Source organism: Bufo gargarizans, chromosome 2 (assembly GCF_014858855.1).
Source record: "Bufo gargarizans isolate SCDJY-AF-19 chromosome 2, ASM1485885v1, whole genome shotgun sequence".
NCBI lineage: Eukaryota > Metazoa > Chordata > Amphibia > Anura > Bufonidae > Bufo > Bufo gargarizans.
This window is the reverse complement of record NC_058081.1, coordinates 410866130-410887216: the sequence shown is the minus strand read 5'-3', so window position 1 is coordinate 410887216 and position 21087 is coordinate 410866130. Positions and strand designations below refer to the sequence as shown.

Genomic DNA, 21087 nt, shown 5'->3' with positions numbered 1-21087 from the left:
TCCAGTAGTGCTGCCCCCTTAGTTCCCCAGATCCAGTAATGATGACCCTTAGTGCCCCCAACCAGTAGTCCTGCCCCCTTAGTGCCCCATCCAGTAGTTTTGCCCCTTTAGTGCCCCATCCAGTAGTCCTGTCCCTTTAGTGCCCCCAATCCAGTTGTAACAGCGTCCTCTGTGCGATGCTGTCCTTCTGCTTACCTCTGCGGTTCCAGGAACCGTACTCATCTGTGATCGTGGTCTTTGCTTCCCTGTCTCTGCTGCAGCTTTGGGTTCTGCCTGTGTGGTTAGTATTACCTTTGAAGATTCTGCTCCACAACTTCCATTCACCTGAACACTGCTTGAACTCGGCTTCGGTTGTGGCAGTACGCATCACCCCCTGGGCGGGGCTGATTTGTGTCAGGTGATTGTCTGACCTTGCTCCTTTGTCACCTTCCTTGACCTTTTGCTCGTCCTGACTACGTCTCTGCATCATCTTCCAGTTCCTGTCTTGTTTCTCCTGGTCACGACCCTGCCTGATTTACTACGTCTGTACTGTCGGTACCTTCGCAGGTACCTCCTGGTCTGCCTGGACCAGCTGTCACTGACTAGTTTACGCTCCAGAGTAGCCCCTGGCAACTACCCATGGTCAAGCCTATCCTCACCATCTGAGGCTTTAGTGAAATCTGAGTAGTTGCTTAGTCACACCCCTCTGGAGTATTGCTAGTCAGTGGCACAGTGGGTTCAGTAATTCTGACCCTTAGTGCCTCCTTTATCCAGTAGTTCTGGCCCCTTAGTGCTCCATCCAGTAATGCTGCTTCGTATGTTCCCCCAATCCAGTCATACTGACCCTTAATGCCCCCATTCAGTAGTTTTTCCACCTTAATGCCCCCTATCCCGTAATGCTGACCCTTAGTGCCTCCATCCAGTAGTTTTGCCCCCCTTAGTGCCCCAATCCAGTAGTGCTGTCATTTAATGCCCCCAATCCAGTAATGCTGAACCTTAGTGCCCCATCCAGTAGTTCTGCACTCTTAGTGCCTCATCCAGTAGTTTTGCCCCCTTTATTGCCCCATCCAGTAGTTTTGCCCCCTTTATTGTCCCACCCAGTAGTTTTGCCCACTTTAGTGCCCCATCCAGTAGTTTTGCCCCCTTAATACCCCCAATTTAGTAGGTCTGTCCCCTAAGTGCTCCCAATCCAGTAATAAAAAAAATAAAAAAAATACCTTGCAGCCTCCTTTCCCCTGTGAGCAATGAACACCCCGCTCTCTCCAGTAGCAGGCACAATGTGATGACATCATCACTCCTGCTGAACTGGAGAGCGGACAGGCAGATTCCAGTCCTGTGTGCTCTTTGTACACAGCTCTGCAGGCGCAATGTGTCACTACATCATGCCTGCCCCTGTAGAGAGAACAGGCTGACTCACAGTGAAGCAGGGAGCTGACAGCTCCCTGCTTCACTATGGCATTCAGCTAGTAAAGGGGCACCTGGAAGCTGGATGAATCGTTCTGGATGCCTGGAAAAGGGGACCATCTTCAGGAATCGCACAGGTCGCACACCCCAAAGATCAGCCCTTACCACAGGCAGCGCTTATTAGAAAGATTATTACACGGCCACGCCATATATGGAGTAAGCTTGGTTTCTGTGCACATTTCATTCTTTATAAACTTTAAAATCCTTTAAAATGTTTTAATGGTTTTCTCTCTTGCTTTTATTTAGAAAATGGATAAAAATAAAGATGGAATTGTAACCTTGGATGAATTCATAGAGTCATGTCAAGAGGTAAGATATTATTATGATTGATTTATTCTGTTTGCTGTAATTTACACTGAGCAAAAATATAAACGAAACACTTTCGGTTTTGTTCCCATTTTGCATGAGCTGAACTCAAAGATCTGAAACATTTTCTACATACACAAAAGACAGTCAGGATCTGGTGAGACCACGATTTGCCTCATGCAGTGCAATACATCTCTGCATAGAGTTGATCAGGTTGTTGATTGTGGCCTGTGGAATGTTTGTCCACTCTTCAATAGCTGTGCGAAGTTGCAGAATATTGGCAGGAACTGGAACACACTGTCGTATACGCCAATCCAGAGCTTCCCAAACATGCTCAATAGGTGACATGTCCAGTGAGTTTTCAGCTTCCAGGAATTGTGTACAGATCCTTGCAATGTGGGGCCGTGCATTATCATGCTGCAACATGAGGTGATGGTCGTGGATTGTGCCTCAGGATCTCATCACGGTATCTCTGTGCATTCAAAATGCCATCAATAAAATGCACCGGTGTTCGTTGTCCATAACATACGCCTGCCCACACCATAACCCCATCTGCCATCTGCCCTGAACAGTGAAAACCGGGACTCATCCGTGAACTGAGCCCCTCTTCAACATGCCAGATGCCATCCAATGTGAGCATTTGCCCACTCAAGTCGGTTACGACTATGAACTGCAGTCAGGTCCAGACCCCAAAGAGGACAACGAGCATGCAGATGAACTTCCCTTAGACAGTTTCTGACAGTTTTTACAGAAATTATTTGGTTATGCAAACCGATTGTTGCTGCAGCTGTCCGGGTGGCTGATCTCAGACGATCATGGAGGTGAACATGCTAGATGTGAAGATCCTGGGCTGGTGTGGTTACACATGGTCTGCGGTTGTGAGGATGGTTGGATGTACTGCCAAATTCTCTGAAACGCCTTTGGAGACAGCTTATGGTAGAGAAATGAACATTCATTGTACAGGCAACAGCTCTGGTAGACATTCCTGCAGTCAGCATGCAATTGCACGCTCCCTCAAACGTTATGACATCTGTGGCATTGTGCTGTGTGATCAAACTGCACATTTTAGAGTGGCCTTTTACTGTGGGCAGTCTAAGGCACACCTGTGCGTCTAATCAGCACCTTGATATGCCACACCTTGGGTTATTGTTCCTTGTCCATACTGGAAGATGTAACCACTTGTAGATTTCCAGTCAGTGGTGTCTCCAGCCCGATCAGCGTCCGCATATCCAATCAGTTTTGGGTTTGACGATGCTGGAAGTCGCAGCTCCATCAGACTTGTTTGCTTTAGGTACTGAATTACCCTTTTTACTGCGTTCCAGTCACGTTGATATGGTGTTGCGACTTTCCTGCAAAGTATTCCCACTGCTACGGCGATGTCTAGTCTTGTCACGATGTATTGCAAATTTCCGATTGCCCTCTGATAATAATCATTGTTAGGTAACAAGTATTCTGTTCCATTGTTTTTCAGCTAATCTGATTCCATTGGTGTTCTCGCTTCCTTTGCATCTTGCATGTGAAACTGTTCTAATATTTCTGTAATTTTTCTACTTTGGTTAAGTAGATAGATTCCATCCTCTTCCCGCTCGATTTGACTTTCTAGGTAGTGAGTAATGTTCCCCAACTCTTTCATTTCAAAATTTTGTTTCAGTTTGTGAACTATTTGGTCATAGTCCCCTTCTTGTTCAAAACACGTCAAGAATTCATCAATGTAAATTAGGATGTATGTCCATTTGTTCTCTTGATTCTTTGAATACAGACATGGATCTGCTTTACTTCTTGAGAATCCTTATTTTGTGAGTATTTCGTTCACTCTTTCATTCCACACTCTTGTCGCTTGCTTGAGCCCATAGATGCTCATTTGCAGTTTGCATACAAGGTTCTTTTCCTTTCTTAAATCCTGGTGGCTGTTCCATGTATAGCTCCTCCTTGATGTCTCCATACAGAAAAGTAGTTTTGACGTCTAGGTGCTTCACTTGCATTCCCTTTCTGTCAGCAATGCTATGGAGTGTTCTTATAGTGGAATGTTTCACAACTGGAGCCAATGTCTCATTATAATCTCTAAAAGTATCCCTTGGCAACTAATCTTGCTTTGTATCTATAGATGTTTCCTTCTGCATCGTAATTCACTTTAAAAGTCCATTTTGCGACCAGTAGGGAGTTCTGTTAGTGACCAGGTTTTATGGAGAGCACCCGACTGGGTATGGAGGGTGATGAGGGACTGTTGGTCCCCCCTTCCCCTCCCTTAGTTTCCCTGGCTCGGGGTTGAGGAACAGGCCCCTAGGTTATAGTAGTTGAGGGAGATAAGGGGTTAAGGAAAATGTAGGTGGAGAGGGTATGGAGGAGGAGACGGTGGTAGGAGGAGTAAGGCAGGTTTATATAGAGGAGGACAGTGGTCGTCACTTCCTCTTGACAGGGTAAGCCGTGTTGGTAAGTGCTTACCTCCGGTTTGACTCTCCAGGATGTCCGCGGGTGATGAGGCGCTGCGCGCTTCTCTCTTGGCGCTTTTTCAGGCGGAGGGGGAAGGATGGCTGCGCTCCTTTTTGCGCAGCTTTGATCCTTCCTCTGCCTCCGCTCCTCCTGTTTCTGCTCCTCTGGTTCCTCTAGAGACGCCGCTGGGTGAGTGTTACGCTGGGAGGGGTCGGGGTCTGCGGCGCTCGGCGCGTAGTCGCCGTCCTCCTGCGAGATTGCGGCACGTGTCTTCTGGCCGTTCCGGTTCGGCCGCTTCACGCGGCTGCTGTGATCCAGGCCGGGGATTGGAACCGGAAGTAGGCCGCAGTGTAGCTCCTCCCCTTCCGCCCCCCTCACCCCGGGATATAGGAGTCGCGGCGTGGCAGGCGAGCGCATTGGCGATCATGGGGGCTGCTCACTCTGGCGCGCTTTCGGCGGATGACCGCTCCATTACCCCGCCGCCATCACAGGCTGCCCCCCCCTTCCTCCCCCCTTACCTGCGCCAGTCCTTTCCTTAGCTCCCCCTTGTATGGGTGGTGCGGAGGTCAGTCCGGCCCTTCCTAGTGGGGGTGCTTCTTTGGGGGTTGGTGCTGCAGTCCTGGGCACTGGTACCCCTTCCCCGCTTTTACAACCTCATCCCACCCCTCCTACAGCGGCTTCTTTGGTGGGCCGGAGCAGAGGCAGGGAGAGATCTTTGTCCCCCACCCCCGCCAGAGAGGATAGGCGTCGGGGGAGGCGCAGCCGCAGACGGCGGCGTTCCAGTCGGCGATCCAGGTCATCCCGGTTCAGTAGGTGGTCCAGATCTTCCCGGTGGCGGTCCCCGTCATCTTCGGAGGGATCCTCGGGAGCCTCGGAAGAGTCTGATTGTACACCGCGGTCCGGGCGTAGACGACCAGCGATTGGTGAGAGTTCCAGGGCACCTAGCCTGGCTTCGGTGGCAGTACACAGAGATGCGGTGCCTGTACCTGCAATAGCTCCGCCGGCGGTTCCGGCTTCTGGTGAGTGTCATTATGCGGGGGCATGGGGAGGGGGAGGTGTTAATGTGAGTGTGGAGTCGTTATTGCAATCTTTGTTAGATAGGTTGCCTGTTCCCCCTGGCCCTTCTGCGGTTCCGGCGGGAGTGGCGGAGACGCCTGGGACGGCTTCTGGTCAGGTGACGAAGCCTTCAGTGGTTTTGGCTGGGATCCATAAGGATTCCTGTTTCTGTGGCGTTAGTCCTTTGGGGGCTCATTTAGAGGATTCGGTGAGGGAGAAGATCTGGTCCCACCAATATGTGGACATATGGTCCCTGGTGTCGGTGGACCAGCATGGAGTGGATAAGGAGAAGCGTTTTGTGGACAAGCCTTATGACAAACGGATGAAGGTGGCTAGAACGATGAATAATTGGTTACAGGCGTTTGCGGTTTTGGGGTGTGTGATGGGTCAGCGGCACCCGGAGCGGTGCTCTGAACTGTTTATTTATATGGACACTATTTATAGTGCGTACAAAGCGCATGGGGGTAGTGCTTGGTGGAAGTATGATGAAGAATTTCGGAGGCGTCTTGCTTTGCAGCCGGGAATGGGTTGGGGTGTGAAAGCCACGGATGTCTGGCTACGTTTGATGACGGCGACTCGGCCGCCTTCCTTTCCAGGGGCGGCCGCTGGAGCCGTGGCCTCAGTCGCCCAGGCGCCAGTGGCCGTTAGATGCCCGGGGGCTTGTTGGTTGTACAACGAGGGGCACTGTTAATACGCGGGGTTGTGTAGGTACAGGCATGAATGTTCAGCATGCGGGGGCCCCCATCCCGCGGGTCGGTGCCTTAGATCCCAGGGGAGAGGTAGACCCCATTTGAACAGAAGGACCCCGGTCAGCGTGGTAAGGATGGCCCCTTGGTTAGACCGGTACCCCAATAAGGGGGCGGCGGACATTTTGCGGAAGGGTTTTTCGGAAGGTTTTTTCATACCGTTTGTTCTCAATAGGTCCCCTTTGTTTTCCGAAAATCTCAAATCGGCTAGGGAATATCCGGAGGTTCTCCGGGATAAGCTGCAGAAGGAAGTGGCAGCGGGTAGGATTATGGGTCCCTTCGTGCAACCCCCTTTTTCTAATTTGCGGGTTTCACCGTGGGGGGTCGTTCCGAAGAAGGAAACGGGTAAATTTCGGCTGATACATCATTTGTCTCATCCGAAGGGCGCATCTGTGAACGATGCTATACTTCCGGAGGAGGCATCAGTGTCGTATGTATCGTTTGATCGGGCGGTGGCGTTGGTACGGGAAGCTGGGAAAGGGGCTCTGTTGGCAAAATCGGACGTGGAATCGGCGTTTAGGCTCCTGCCTATTCATCCGGATTGTTTCCATTTGCTTGGGGGCTGTTTTGAGGGTTTCTTCTATTACGATACCTGTTTGCCTATGGGCTGTTCCATTTCGTGTCACTACTTCGAGTTGTTTAGTTCGTTTTTGGAGTGGGTGGTGCGTTTTGAGTCTGGTTGTTCGTCGGTGATTCACTACCTCGATGACTTCTTGTTTGTGGCGCCCAAGGGTGGGGGGGGGGCTGTCAGGCTCTGTTATCCGCCTTTTTGTCATTGATGGAGCGGTTTGGGGTCCCCATATCAGCTGAGAAGACGGAGGGTCCGGTGACGCGGTTGTCTTTTTTAGGTATTGAAATAGATTCGGTGGCCATGGTCTTTCGTTTACCGCAGGAGAAGTTCGTTGGGTTGAAGTCTTTGATTGAGGGGTTTTTGGTGGTGAGGAAGGTGACTCTTAAGCAGTTGCAGTCGCTTTTGGGTTTGTTGTGCTTTGCTTGCCGGGTTATGCCTATGGGGCGTGTTTTTTCGCGGCGGTTGTCTTTGGCAACACGGGGAGTGGTGTCCCCGCGGCATCGCATTCGACTGACCAAGTCGTTCAAGGCTGATTTGGTAGTGTGGCGTGAATTTTTATGTTCTTACAATGGCCACACGTGTTATATTTTGCAGGAAATATCTAGTTGCGAGCTTGAGCTGTGGTCAGATGCGGCTGGCTCTTATGGATTTGGTACGGTTTTGGGTAAGGAATGGTGTGCATCTCCGTGGCCGGATGAGTGGAGAGATTTGGGGTTGGTAAGTAACCTAACGTTGCTAGAGTTGTTCCCTATTGTGGTTGCGGTTGAGATTTGGGGTGACAGGCTGGAGAATCGTCATGTGTGCTTTTGGTCGGATAATTTGGGTACGGTTCAATGTATTAATAGGTTGTCTTCTTCATCGTTACCGGTCCTTGCATTGCTTCGGCATTTGGTGCTAAGGTTCTTGGAGCGCAATATTTATTTTAGGGCGCGCCATGTTCCGGGGGTGGATAACAGGATCGCTGACGCTCTTTCTCGGTTCCGTTGGCAGGTTTTTCGGGATCTTCTTCCGGAGGCGGACAGGGATGGTCGAGTGTTCCCGGATTTCCTGTGGCGTCTGGTGCTCAACAATTGATGCCGTTGGTCAGCTCTTCGGTGACTCCTGCCACCTGGCAGGCGCATGGTAAGGCCTGGGCTGAGTGGTTGACGGTGAAAGGTAATAGGGAAGTGTCGGAGGGGGGGGGAGTGTGTCTGGAGGTTACGATAGAGTGGCTGTTATGGTTATGGGGTCAAGGGGTTTCTGCTCCAGTTGCCCGGCGTAAATTGGCCGGTGTGGGTTTTTATCTCAAGCTGCAGGGATTGCCTGATGTGACGAAGAATTTCTTGATCAGGCAGGCGTTGAAAGGGTGGCAGAAGGAATATGTGGTGCGGGAGAGTAGACGGCCAATTTCGTTTAGCTTGCTGGGAAGATTGGTAGAGGTGTGTCGAGTCGTGTGTTCTTCAGGGTTTGAGAGGGCTTTGGTGGCGGCGTGTTTTAGCGTGGCCTTTTTTGCAGCGTTACGGGTGGGGGAAGTGGTTGCCCCTTCCAGCTCGCGGCCGGGAGGTTTGTTATGGTCGGATGTGATTTTTAACAATAATGCGTTGCGGGTCCGGGTTCGTCGTTCAAAGACCGATCAGTTCGGTAATGGAGTATGGTTGCCTATCCACCCGGTTGATAGCGGGGCGTGCCCTGTTAGATTGGTTTCGGAGTACATGGCTGTAAGGGGGAGTGGGAGGAATTTTTTCGTTCATGCCGACGGGTTTCCCTTGACGAAATTTCAGTTCGCCTCAGTGTTGCGTAAATGCTTGGAGCAGTTGGGGTTGGATCCGGGGGAATTCGGTACTCACTCCTTTCGGATAGGTGCGGCGACGGAGGCGGCTAGGGCAGGATTGCCGGAATCGGAAGTTATGCGAATTGGGCGGTGGAGGTCGTCCTGCTTTGCGCGATATGTAAGGCCGGATTTGTTGGTGAGTTAGTTAAAATAAAAAAAAATAAAAAAAAATAATATTAAAAATGATATATATATATATATGATGTGTTTGACTTATGGTGTTTTTACTGATTCTTTTCTTCGCAGGAGTCGGTCGTCCGGTGATTTGGTTGGTGGGGCACTCCTACATATTCTGGGCGGCGCAGAGGGCGGAATGCAGGCCTGGAGGTCGCAGCCTGGGATTCAGGGAAGTAGATGTGCAATGGAGAGGTCTTTGGGGGCTGAGATGGGCGCAAGTGTTGCCAGAAGTGGTGGAGATTGGGCGTAGATCGGTGGGGCCGGTTATAGTGGTATTACATGCGGGGGGAAATGACCTGTGTTCCCAGAGGATGTTGGAGCTAATGGCTTTGATGAGGTCTGATTTGGAGCGCTTCCCGGCGTTCTTCCCGGAGCTAGTGATTGTATGGTCGGAGGTTGTGCCGAGAGTAGTTTGGCATGGCGCCAGGGACGGGGAGGCTATGGAGAAATGCAGGAGGACGTTGAATGCCCGAATGTCCCGATTTGTGCGTTCAAAGGGAGGAATAGTGGTCCGGCATTGGCAGTTGGAGGGCGATAATAGACCTCTGATGAGGCCGGATGGGGTACATCTCACAGATATAGGTCTGGATATCTTTTTGTCGGGTTTGCAGGATGGCATTGAACAAGCTTTTAGTTTGCTGGGTGGTGGTCGGAATCCCGTGTGAGACACGGTCCTCCTCCGTGGCGGAATTTGAAAGAAAGATCGTGGTAAACAGTTATTGGCGAACGTACGACCTGGGGACCCAGGGTGGTATACCGCATCGGAGAAGTGATTCGTGGAGGAGGTGGGGTTTTGATACCGTTTTTGTAATAAGGAAACAATTTGCTGTGGCCGATCATCACCCAGTAAAAGTTTGGTTTATAAACTAAGTTGTCCGAGTTTTATTTGTTCAAAATTAGTAGGGGGGCCGGTGGCTTCCTTTTCCTAGTTTTCCCTTGCCCCATCCTCATTTTGGTACCAGCAGTCTTTTCTTGAAGTGACTTTGTTTCTTCTTCAGCTGCTTTTCTCCACTGATCTGCTTCCCTTCTCTGCAAAGTTTCTATGTCTTCCCAGGATGTTGGCTCCTATGTTTAATGTGTTTTAGCAGTGTATGATAACCTGCGGTGTGGTATCCCTTTTATCATGCGAGAGGATCTTATGATTTATTGTTCAGTGTGTTCTACTGGCTCATTGATTGTAAATTCCACTTGTTGTTCTGGCTCTTGTCCTGTTTCGCGTGGGTTTTTGTTGGTTTTTGAACAAAGGATTCTATATCTCTTACTATGCTCACTGTAGCCCACCAGAATGCCTTCTATGGCTTTGTTCTCAAACTTCGAGCGTTTCTCACTTGGAATGTGGGCATATGCTTTACAGACAAAAACTCTGATGTTCACTACGTTAGGTTTTGATCCATTCCAAATTACATATGGTGTACTCTCAATAACTTTTGATGGGAGCCTGTTTTGTAGGTATGTTGCAGTCATTATCGCTTCTCCCCAGTATTTGTTAGGTAAGGCAGCATCTAAAATCATACATCTGGTCATTTCTACAAGAGTGCTATTCTTTCTTTCTGCTACGACGTTTTGCTCAGGAGTGTATGGTACAGTTGTTTGGTGTATAATACCTTATTTCTTTAGGTATGATTCCATCTCTGTACTCCCCTCCATTTTCAGTGTGCATTATTCCTGGTTTCCTTTGAAACTTTTTGCTTGTCATAGCTACAAGCTCTTGAAGTTTTTCTAATGTCTCACTTTTGTGCTTCATTAGATACGTTATTGTATACCTAGAATAATCGTTGATGAAAGTCAGTAAATATCTGTTCCCGCCGGGTGTGGTGGTTTTCGTTGGTCCTCACACATCACTGTGTATCAGTTCCATGGGTTTAATGTTTTTTCTCTGACTGATCTCTGGAAGAGAGGTTTGGGTGGCCTTTGCTTTGATGCAACAAGTGCATTTGCTGAATGTGTGGCAAGGCTATATTTTCATGTCTTCTGATAGACCTCTCTTTGCAAAGTCCTTTATAGATTCTGGGTTTCTATGCCCCAATCTTCTATGCCACAGGTGGATGCACTTGTCATGTGGGTTATGGTTATTTCCGCTTTAGCCTTCTTACTTTCAGTGACAAGTTTGTACAGATGTTCATTTAACCTTCCAATTGCTAGAATTTGCTTTCCATTTTGAATTGTGCATTCATTACCTCTGAACTGGAGAGTGAGTCCATTGCTTGCAAGCGTTTTAACTGATAGGAGGCTTCCTTCTAGACTTGCAATATGCAGAACATTCTTTACAAGGATGCTCTTCTTGCCCCCTGATGGTGTTTTGCAGTTCAGAAACCCCTGACCATTACCTTCCACTGTAATACTTTTCCCATTTGCTAGGAAGACTTTGTCTTTTACACTAAAATCAATTTCTGTGAATGTCTTGTCGCTTGTCATGTGACTTGTGGCCCCTGAAACAATGTACCATACGTGTGAGGTACTATTCTGAGTCACTTAAAAGTACCACACCATGATGCACTTTCATTTTCTTTCATGACCGCTTTAGCTATTTCTCTTGTGGGTAGCTCCCGCTTTCGCTGCTCAGCTTTCCAGATTGAACAGTTCTTTTTCAGATGACCGTCCTTTTTGCCACAAAAACGTTTCTTTGCTTTGTCTTATGTCTTCATGCACCTTCAGAGCTGTCTCTGATCTCTTGTTCTCTTCACTATGCAGATTTTTCTTTTCTTCTGCTTATGAAATTCATCAATTAGTTTTCCCTTTACATATTTTAGTTAATTTTCTGGTCTAGTTTCTAGCGTATTTATAAGGGCACTGTATGATTCTGGAAGGCTGCATAGCAGTAATGCTACTACATGATTGTCTTTCATTTCTTCACCTATTGCACCTAGCTGGTCCACAATCTCTAGCATAGTCTTTACATGTTCACCCATTTTGCTGCCCTTTTTTCAGCCTCATCTTATACAGTTTGTGCAGCAGACATAGTTTACTGTTTAGGCTTGCATGTTCATGCAGTTTTTGTAATGCAGTCCACATACCTTTAGCTGTGTTTTCTTTCCTTATATGAATGAGTTGATCATTCTCCACTAACAGGCTTATGACTGCTTTTGCTTGCCTGTTTTTCCTGTCCCATTCTTCTGGGTTGTCATTGGGTCTGTGTGTATCTAGTACCTGCCACAAGTCATCAAGTCATCTTTGGATAACAACATTTCAAGCTTAAACTTCCATAGTTGGTAGTTGGTATTGTTGAGCTTTGCTATTGTAAACTTCATATCTGAAGCACTTGCCATCTTTCAGTGAATTGGATGCAGCTCTTGTTTCCTCTCATAGGATTTGGTAGGATCGTAGATGCAGTACTTACTTGCTTGTAGTTTTCCTTTTTCTAGTGTCTAGAGCTGGGCCCATAACCTGTTGGTTATGTATAAGAGAAGACACTAGTAGCTTGTGATGAGGCAGAACTTGGTTTACTGGTATGGATTAGGTCCAAACTTAAAAGACATTTCAGCAAACTGTAACAGTAGCCATCTTGGAATAAAGAGAGAGAGAAGAGAAACCAACAAGTTTTTACAGATATACACAACTGCTAACCTTAACACACAGTGCCATCTACTGGTAAAGTGATATTGATACACAATACTGTAAATAGTACATGCTGTTGCATCCCCAACATGTGAATGGTACCGCGACAAGCCTATACTACTTGAATAATATCATTAATCCAGTCATTGTGCCTCTGCATGAACAATACAGGCCTAATTTCATCTTCATGGACGACAATGCTCCACTCATTAAGGTCATATCATTAGGGAATGGCTGCTGGAGACTTGGGTACCTCAAATGAAGTGGTCTGCACTTTCTCCAGTCCTGAATCCCATGGGATCAGCTGAGTCGCTACAATGAGGCTCGTAACTCTGTACCCCATCACCTCAATGACCTGAGGGCCACTCTTCTTCAGCAGAAAATAAGTTGACTTGTGAACAGCATGGGACGTTGTTGTCATGGGACGTTGTTGTGGCCTTGATGCTCAAGGCCACATGACAAGTTTTTGACTCTGAAATTTTTTGTGCAGCTATAAATGCCACTGTTGTTGGCTTTTGTTTCAATAAATTGTTTGAAATGAGTAAATCACCATTGCAGTCTTCTTCTTAAATGCCCTACTTTCATGATATAATATCACCGTAGGGTGAAGTTTTCCATAAATTTTGCCCGAAAGCCAAATATTCCAAACTTTTTGTCAGTAGTGTACATGATTACTACACCAATACACAGTGTAAAATTATCTCTGAGTAATAACACATTTAGGCAAAAATCAATTTACTTTATTTATGTCAAATGTTTTCAATCACCAATTTATTTTATTTTTTCAATTTTTTTTGTGGGGGGGGGGGGAATTTGAAATGATTAAAAACAGCATATACGAGATAACTACACCAATATACAGGGCAGCGTACAATATTGTCTAAGAGGCCCAAATATGTCAGGGCTACAGAAAGGTTCCAAACAAAGACCCAGAGCCAGAATGTGGATAGTAACAGCACCAGTTATCCGTCCAGAAGTAGTAGGCCACAGTCGTTCCTGCTGGCTTCGGAAAGGCACAACATTATCTTTGAGGAGAAAGAGGATGAGATTGTGGCTTATATGGCTCATTCCTCCTCTCGCAGCAGGATGACGTGGAGGTAACTTTGGAGTCTAAAATTGTGCCTTGTGCAAAGGGGGTCACAGTTTTTATCCTGCTCCTCCTCCTTGCAGCCCGGAAAAGAGTTTCAATGGAGTCTGCTTAGTCTTCATTGCCCCTTCCTAGTAGAAAGCCTACTACTCCCTACAGCAGATAGTCTCTATGTTGACGACTTGTGTTACAGCTGTCAGTGTTTGTACTGCCCTGAGAAGGAGATGGAGGTGGCTGCAGATCCCAGCCATTTCAGTCTCCTCAACATGATGGAGCAGTTTTTCCATATCCCATGCCATGTGGAAGCCTACAGTTCCCGCATCAACAGCCAGGTGGTGCATACCCTTTTCCCTGACCCCATGGATTTTTGGACAGGCAGGCTGGCATACACAATCTTTCTTGTCAAGCCTCCTGTGTCAATTCAGAGGGTTTTCAGAGCCGTGGTGACACCCAAACAGACCAAGTTGTCCTCTGCTAGTGTCTAAAACATCACTTTTGTCAAAATAAACCAAGCCTGGATATGGGAGGATTTTCTAATTCAGTCTGCTGAGGTCAATAAATAGATCTGGCCTTTCTGGTGGTGCCCCATCTTGCCACTGTTGCTGCCTGCCAACCATCATGTTGTGTATGGCTGCTGCTGCTGCCACCATCATACCACCGCTGCCATCATGCCACTGCTGTGGCCAACCGACCATCATCTTCTGTAAGACTGCTACTGACTGCCAATATGTGCCATATGTCTCTAATACCCTACCCTTTCTGTTGGAGACTGAACATTGTTTCATGCTATGTTACACATTGCTTGGTTTATTTCCCTGTATGCCTATGTATTTGAAGTATTGAGTCTGACCACTAGATGTCACTATACACAAATACTCTATCATAATGTTCTATGTGCTGACTATCTGTTATTGCATTTTCCTGTTATCTATGGTTGTTGTTTTTCTATATCTCCTGTGCTAACATGAGCACCATGCTCTCTGTCTCTTCAATACAAATGAATCCTAGTAAACTACAGCCATCCATATATGTCTGATTATTCTCTGCATCATCTGCACCAGCCAACAAAGGTTATGGGCCCAGACAACGTGAATCATCAGACAGTCGGAACAGAGGCCTAGTCTTCATCTGCACACCATCTTTGATCAAGCTGCGGAGGAAATCTGCTCTGAGGTATCCAGGTGCTTGGAATACGAGCAAGGTACATTAAACATGGCTAGCAGCGGGGATCTTAAACTGGGGATCACTAAGCTAAATAGTGACAACTACCAGATGTGGAAGTTCAAGATGGAGATGTTGCTGAGCAAAGATGACACATGGGATGTCCTCACCACAGACAGGCCGGATGTAGACAACCAGGAGTGGGATAAGAAAAACAGACAGGCAAGAGCCACAATAGCCCTACTGGTAGAAGATGAACAGCTTATCCACATAAAAGGGGAAGATACTGCCAAAGGTATGTGGAATGCACTCCGTAGATTACATGAGAGCTCTAGCTTAAACAACAAGTTATATTTACTAAGGAAGCTGTATCAGTCAAAACTGACTCCAGAAGGGGATATGCAAGAACATATAAGAAGCGTGCTGGAGATTGTTGCACAACTCAGGGACCTCGGAGAGGAGATCAAAGATAACCATGTGACAGCAATACTTTTATGCAGCCTGCCAGAGTCATACAACCCTCTGATTAATGCATTAGAGACAAGATCTGAAGCAGAACTCACATTACAGTTGGTGAAATCTCGACTTTCAGATGAATACAAGCGCAGAAAGGAGCAAACTTCTCACAGGCAAGAGAGCGATACAGGAGCAGCTCTTAAAGCAACAGACACTAAGATGCCAAGCTGGAAGGCCAAACTATGTTTCCGGTGTAACAGGGCTGGGCATTTCAAGCGCGACTGTCCATTGTGGAGGAATGAGCAGAGGGAAAAAGATCCCAATCAGGCACTCATAACCATGATAAAAAACAGCGACCAAGCAGCGTGGCACGGAACTTTTAAAGTGACAGATGCTGTCACCAACCATAAATGGTATATAGATTCTGGAGCAACAAGTCACATGACTAACGATAGAGAATTCTTCGTAGAGCTCAATCCAGACAAGAAAGAAACCATATATCTTGCAGACGGGAGTTGCACAACTGCTGAAGGAACAGGATATGGAATAGTCACTTGTAAAAATGAGGCTGGACAAGTGTTAAAAATACCAATGACGGATGTATTGTATGTTCCCAGGCTCAATGGCGGCCTTATATCAGTCAGGCGACTGGCAAGCAAAGGACTAACCACAATGTTTAAAGGTGACCAATGCACTATCCAAGATGGGGAAAGAGTGATAGCAACAGCTAAAGCGGGTAAGCACCTTTATGAACTTGATGTTGTTGAGCAAGAAACAAAGCTCTGCACACATAAGCACAAGAACTGTATTTATTTATGGCACAGACGTCTGGGCCACAGGCACCCTGACAGCATACAGGAGCTGGCCAGACGGGATTTAACGAAAGGCTTCAAGTTAACAGGCTGCCCAAACACGCTAAGGTGTGAATGCTGCATCAAGGCCAAAGCCACCAGAGTAACCCCACCAAAGGCAAGTGAAAGCAGAGCAACAAGACCGATCGACCTAATACACACAGATGTATGCGGGCCTATGAGAACAACCACCCCAGGAGGAAATAAATACATATTAACTTTTATAGACGACTACTCAAGGTTTACAGTGACATACCTAATGAAGAACAAGTCAGAAGTATTCGACAAGCTGAAGGACTATGTTACCAAAGTAAGCAATACATTTCACAGAAAACCATTAGTACTCAGAAGTGATAATGGTGGCGAGTACACCGGGTTTCAAGTAGAGAATACACTCAGGGAACTAGGAATAGAACATCAAAAGACTGTCCCATATACTCCAGAGCAGAACGGGGTAGCAGAGAGGAAAAACAGATCTCTGACTGAAATGATCAGATGCATGTTGACTCCCTGAAAAATATTGGGGAGAAGCAGCACAAACGGCCACCTACTTACAAAACAGATTACACTCCAAGGCAACGACCAAAACTCCATACGAGCTATGGCACAGTCGAAAACCAAGCATAGGACACCTCAAGATATTTGGAAGCAAAGCTTTTGCTTACATTCCGGGAGAAAAGCGCAGCAAGCTCCAAAATAGAGCAATTGAAGGTGTCTTTGTTGGTTATGCCGAAAACACCAAAGGATACAGAATCCTAGACCCAAAGACCGATAAAGTGACAATCAGCAGCAGCGTAACATTTATCGAGGACCTGAGAAATGAAGTAACGGAGCCAGCCATGCCAAGAGCAGAAGAACCAGATAACGCTGAGCAGTTTTTTTTTCCTATGGAACAAACACCCGAGAGTGATACTGTGTCACAGAAGAGACTGGAACAAACTGAACCAGTGTCATGGTCTTACCTTCTTACTGTTCTCCTTCGTTTGACATGTGCTGGCGGCCATCTTGGTTTCTGGGTTTCTTGTAGCCTCCCACCCTGCGGCTTCTCCTTCCCACTGGGAGGAGCTGGATGCCTAGCTCATATATATAGGAGGTCTGTGGCTTCAGTTCCTTGCTTGGTCCTCCTGTGTTCACATGCTTCTAAGACTGCTGCTGCTTCTGGTTCCTGATCCTGGCCTCGTCTGACTACCCCGTTGGTTCCTGATCCTGGCTTAGTCTGACTACCCCGTTGGTTCCTGATCCTGGCTTCGTCTGACTACCCTGCTGGTTCCTGATCCAGGCTTCGTCTGACTACCCTTCTGGTTCCTGACCTCTGTCTACGCAAGACCCTGCTTCGGTTTAGCCATCCGTTTGGACTTTTGCTTACAGCTTGATTTTCAATAAAGCCTTCTTATTTCCACTTATCTCTTGTTGTACGTCTGGTTCATGGTTCCATGACATTAGGACCAAGCCATGAATTCTGACGGTACAGGGCCATCCTCGCTACCTACGCTGGTTGCCAGACTTGATCAGCAGGATCACCTGTTGGGTCGGTTCGCTGTGGCGTTGCAAACCCTGCTTGAACGCACGGCTCATTTCGCTTCCGTTGCCGATGGGTCGGTTGTCGCTCCTGGGCCCGCTCCTACTGCCGCTCCGGTTGTTGCGCCAGAGTCTACCCCGACACCTGTTGCTGCGCCTGCGGTGTCTCGGGGTATGACCGGTTCTGCCCCCCTTCCACAGCGCTTTGGGGGAGAGCCAACTCAGTGCCGAGGTTTCCTTAACCAGGTGGGCATTTATTTTGAGTTGCTGCCACATGCCTTTCCTACTGAGAGATCAAAGGTGGGCTTCTTGATCTCGCTGCTCTCGGACAAGGCCTTGGCCTGGGCCAGTCCTTTATGGGAGAACAACAATCCGGTGGTTGCCGAGTTTTCCGGTTTTGTTGCTTCTCTTCGGAAGGTATTCGATGTGCCGGCTCGTGCTGCCTCTGCTGCGAAGCTCCTTATGTCCATCAGACAGGGTTCACAATCCGTAGCTGAATACGCCATTGAGTTTCGTACCCTGGCAGCAGAGGTGGGCTGGAATAATGAGGCTCTGGTCGCTGCTTTCTCTCATGGTCTCTCGGATGCCTTGAAGGATGAGGTTGCAGCTAAGGACCTACCAGTGGAGCTCGAGTCTCTTATTTCTTTCCTGATTTTGATTGACACCAGACTCAGGGAGAGACCTTCCTTTAAGGAGAGCCTGCGGAGGTCTTCTAACAGATTGGCGCCTACGTTTGCTGTCCCACCCGTGCCTCCCTCTCCTCCCACGCCTCCTGGGGATGACTTGTCTGGGGGTGAACCCATGCAGCTGGGGTTTGCTCGCCTGTCCGAGGGGGAGAGGGTACTCCGGAGACGCGAGGGCCGATGCATGTACTGTGGTCTTGGTGGGCATTTTCGGTTGGCATGTCCGAACCGTCCGGGAAACGCTCGCACCTGAGATCCTGTCGGGGGCAGATCTTGGGTGGAGTCTCCTCGTCCCCGGTTTCCCGTGTTGACAAACCACTGATCACTGTTGTCCTCTCCTGGGTCGGGGGCTCGGTGACGACCCAGGCGTTGGTGGACTCTGGTGCTGGTGGTTTGTTCATTGATAGTGTGTTCGCTGCCGCCAATTCCATTCCTCTGCAGCCTCGAGGTTCCCCACTGGCTCTTGAGGCGATAGACGGCAGACCCCTTCTGCCGCCACACGTGACTCATGAGACCCTTCCAGTGGGGATAGCCATTGGTGCCGTTCACAGAGAGTCGGTCTGTCTCCAGGTGATTTCGTCTCCACACTACTCGGTGGTCTTGGGGTACCCCTGGCTCCAGAAGCATAATCCGACTTTCGATTGGAGATCGGCCGAGATCCTCTCGTGGTCACCGCAGTGTGGGGCTAGCTGCATCCATGGGCCTGTCAAGTTGCTGTGTACTTCCTCGGACTCTCTGTTGCCTCCTGAATATGAAGAGTACCGGGATGTATTCGATAAGGTGCGCGCGGTTGCCCTACCTCCGCACCGCCCATACGATTGTGCCATAGAGTTACAATCTGGTGCCGTTCCTACCTCGTCGGTAGCGGAGAATGAGGCCATGGAGGAGTACGTGAGGGAGGCGCTTTCACGCGGACACATTCGCAAATCCTCGTCCCCGGCAGGGGCTGGATTTTTCTTTGTGAAAAAGAAGGGCGGTGAGTTGAGGCCTTGCATCGATTACAGGGGTCTCAATCGCATCACGCTCAAGAACGCTTACCCGATACCCTTGATTTCCGAGCTGTTCGATCGCCTAAAAGGGGCCATGGTCTTTACCAAACTCGACCTGAGGGCGGCATATAACCTGGTAAGGATCAAGGCGGGCGATGAGTGGAAGACCGCGTTTAACACCAGGACCGGTCATTATGAATCCTTGGTTATGCCCTTTGGGTTGTGCAATGCGCCCGCAGTCTTCCAGGAATTCATCAACGATGTTTTCCGTGACCTGTTGCAGCAGTGTGTGGTGGTCTATTTGGATGACATCTTGGTATATTCTGAATCCATGGAGGCCCACATTATGGATGTCAGACGAGTGTTGCAACGGTTAAGAGAGAACAGGCTGTTCGGTAAGCTTGAGAAATGCGAATTTCACCGATCCCAGGTAACCTTCTTAGGTTACATCATTTCCGCTGAGGGGTTCTCCATGGATCCTGAGAAGGTTTCGGCTGTCTTACAGTGGCCCCAGCCCAGTGGTCTCCGTGCCCTGCAGCGCTTTTTGGGCTTCGCCAATTATTATCGGAAGTTCATCAGGGACTTTTCTATGCTAGCCAAGCCTCTCACGGATCTGACCAGGAAGGGCAGTAATTTCCAGGTCTGGCCGCTCGAGGCCATCCGAGCTTTTGAGGCTCTAAAGTCCGCCTTTGTGTCGGCTCCGATTCTGTCGCATCCCAACCCTGGGTTGCCCTTTGTCCTCGAGGTGGACGCGTCTGAGACGGGAGTAGGCGCCCTTCTGTCTCAGCGTAGAACACCAGAGGGTCCTCTGCTTCCTTGTGGGTTTTACTCCCGGAAACTGTCTTCCGCGGAGTGCAACTATCAGATTGGTGACAGGGAGTTATTGGCCATCGTGCAGGCCCTTAAAGAATGGAGGCACTTGCTCGAGGGTTCGGTGGTTCCGGTTCTCATCCTGACAGACCACAAGAATCTGACCTACCTTTCTGAGGCCAAGAGATTGACACCACGTCAGGCCAGATGGGCTCTGTTCTTGTCACGTTTTAATTACGTGGTCTCCTACCTACCCGGTTCCAAGAACATCAGAGCGGATGCCTTATCACGGCAGTACTCCGAGTTGTCCGGGGAGGAGTCGATTCCGACTTCGGTCATACCTCCGAATCAGATCCTGGCCGCCATTCGCACCAGCCTGACCTCTCCCCTGGGTGAGCAGATTTTGGCGGCTCAATCTGGTGCTCCCTCTGGGAGACCCAACGGCAGGTGTTTTGTGCCTGAGGAGTTGCGCACTCGGTTGTTGCGAACCTACCATAACTCCAAGGCCGCGGGGCATCCTGGAAAGAATCAGCTGTCCTGGGCTGTTTCACGTCTGTTCTGGTGGCCTTCTCTACGTTCCGACATCGCCGCATATGTAGCGGCATGCTCCGTTTGTGCCCAGAGTAAGTCCCCTCGGCACCTTCCGTTGGGCCTTTTGCAACCCATAGCCACCGGGGAGCGCCCATGGTCACACCTGGGGATGGATTTCATTGTGGACCTTCCTGCATCCCGAGGCCATACGGTCATTCTCATGATTGTGGATCGGTTTTCCAAAATGTGCCACTGTGTTCCTCTCAAGAAGTTACCCTCTGCACAAGAGTTGGCCACGATTTTCGCCAGGGAGGTCTTCCGGTTGCACGGTTTGCCCAAGGAGATTGTGTCGGATCGGGGGAGTCAGTTTGTGTCCAGGTTCTGGCGCGCCTTTTGCTCCCAGTTGGGGATTCATCTCTCTTTCTCCTCGGCCTACCACCCTCAGTCCAATGGGGCCGCAGAACGATCCAATCAGGCCTTGGAGCAATTCCTTCGTTGCTATGTCTCCGATCACCAAGACAATTGGGTTGACCTCCTGCCTTGGGCTGAGTTTGCCAGGAACACGGCGGTGAACTCTTCCTCTGGGACGTCTCCCTTCATGGCCAATTATGGGTTCCAACCTGCCGTGTTACCGGAGGTATTCTCTCCCCAGGATATTCCGGCTGTGGAGGATCACCTTTCCGTCCTACGTGCTTCTTGGGTACAGATCCAGAGGTCCCTTGAGGTCTCTGCGCAGCGCCAGAGACTCCAGGCTGATCGCAGACGAGCGCCCGCTCCTTCCTACCAGGTCGGAGACCGTGTATGGTTGTCCACCCGCAACCTCAACCTTCGAGTGCCCACTCCCAAGCTGGCGCCTCGCTTTGTTGGTCCCTTCCGAGTGCTTCGCAGGGTAAACCCGGTAGCCTAT

General features: G+C 48.9%; 1 protein-coding gene across 1 annotated transcript in view; it reads left to right on the top strand.

The window, feature by feature from the left end:
- Positions 1-3469, top strand: part of KCNIP1 (potassium voltage-gated channel interacting protein 1) — a 528645-nt gene extending 525176 nt beyond the window's left edge. Inside the window, exons 8-9 of the mRNA XM_044277299.1 lie at positions 1690-1752; positions 3401-3469. Coding sequence (XP_044133234.1) covers positions 1690-1752; positions 3401-3469 — 132 coding nt within the window. The remainder of the gene's footprint in view (positions 1-1689; positions 1753-3400) is intronic.
- Positions 3470-21087: the final 17618 nt, after the last annotated feature.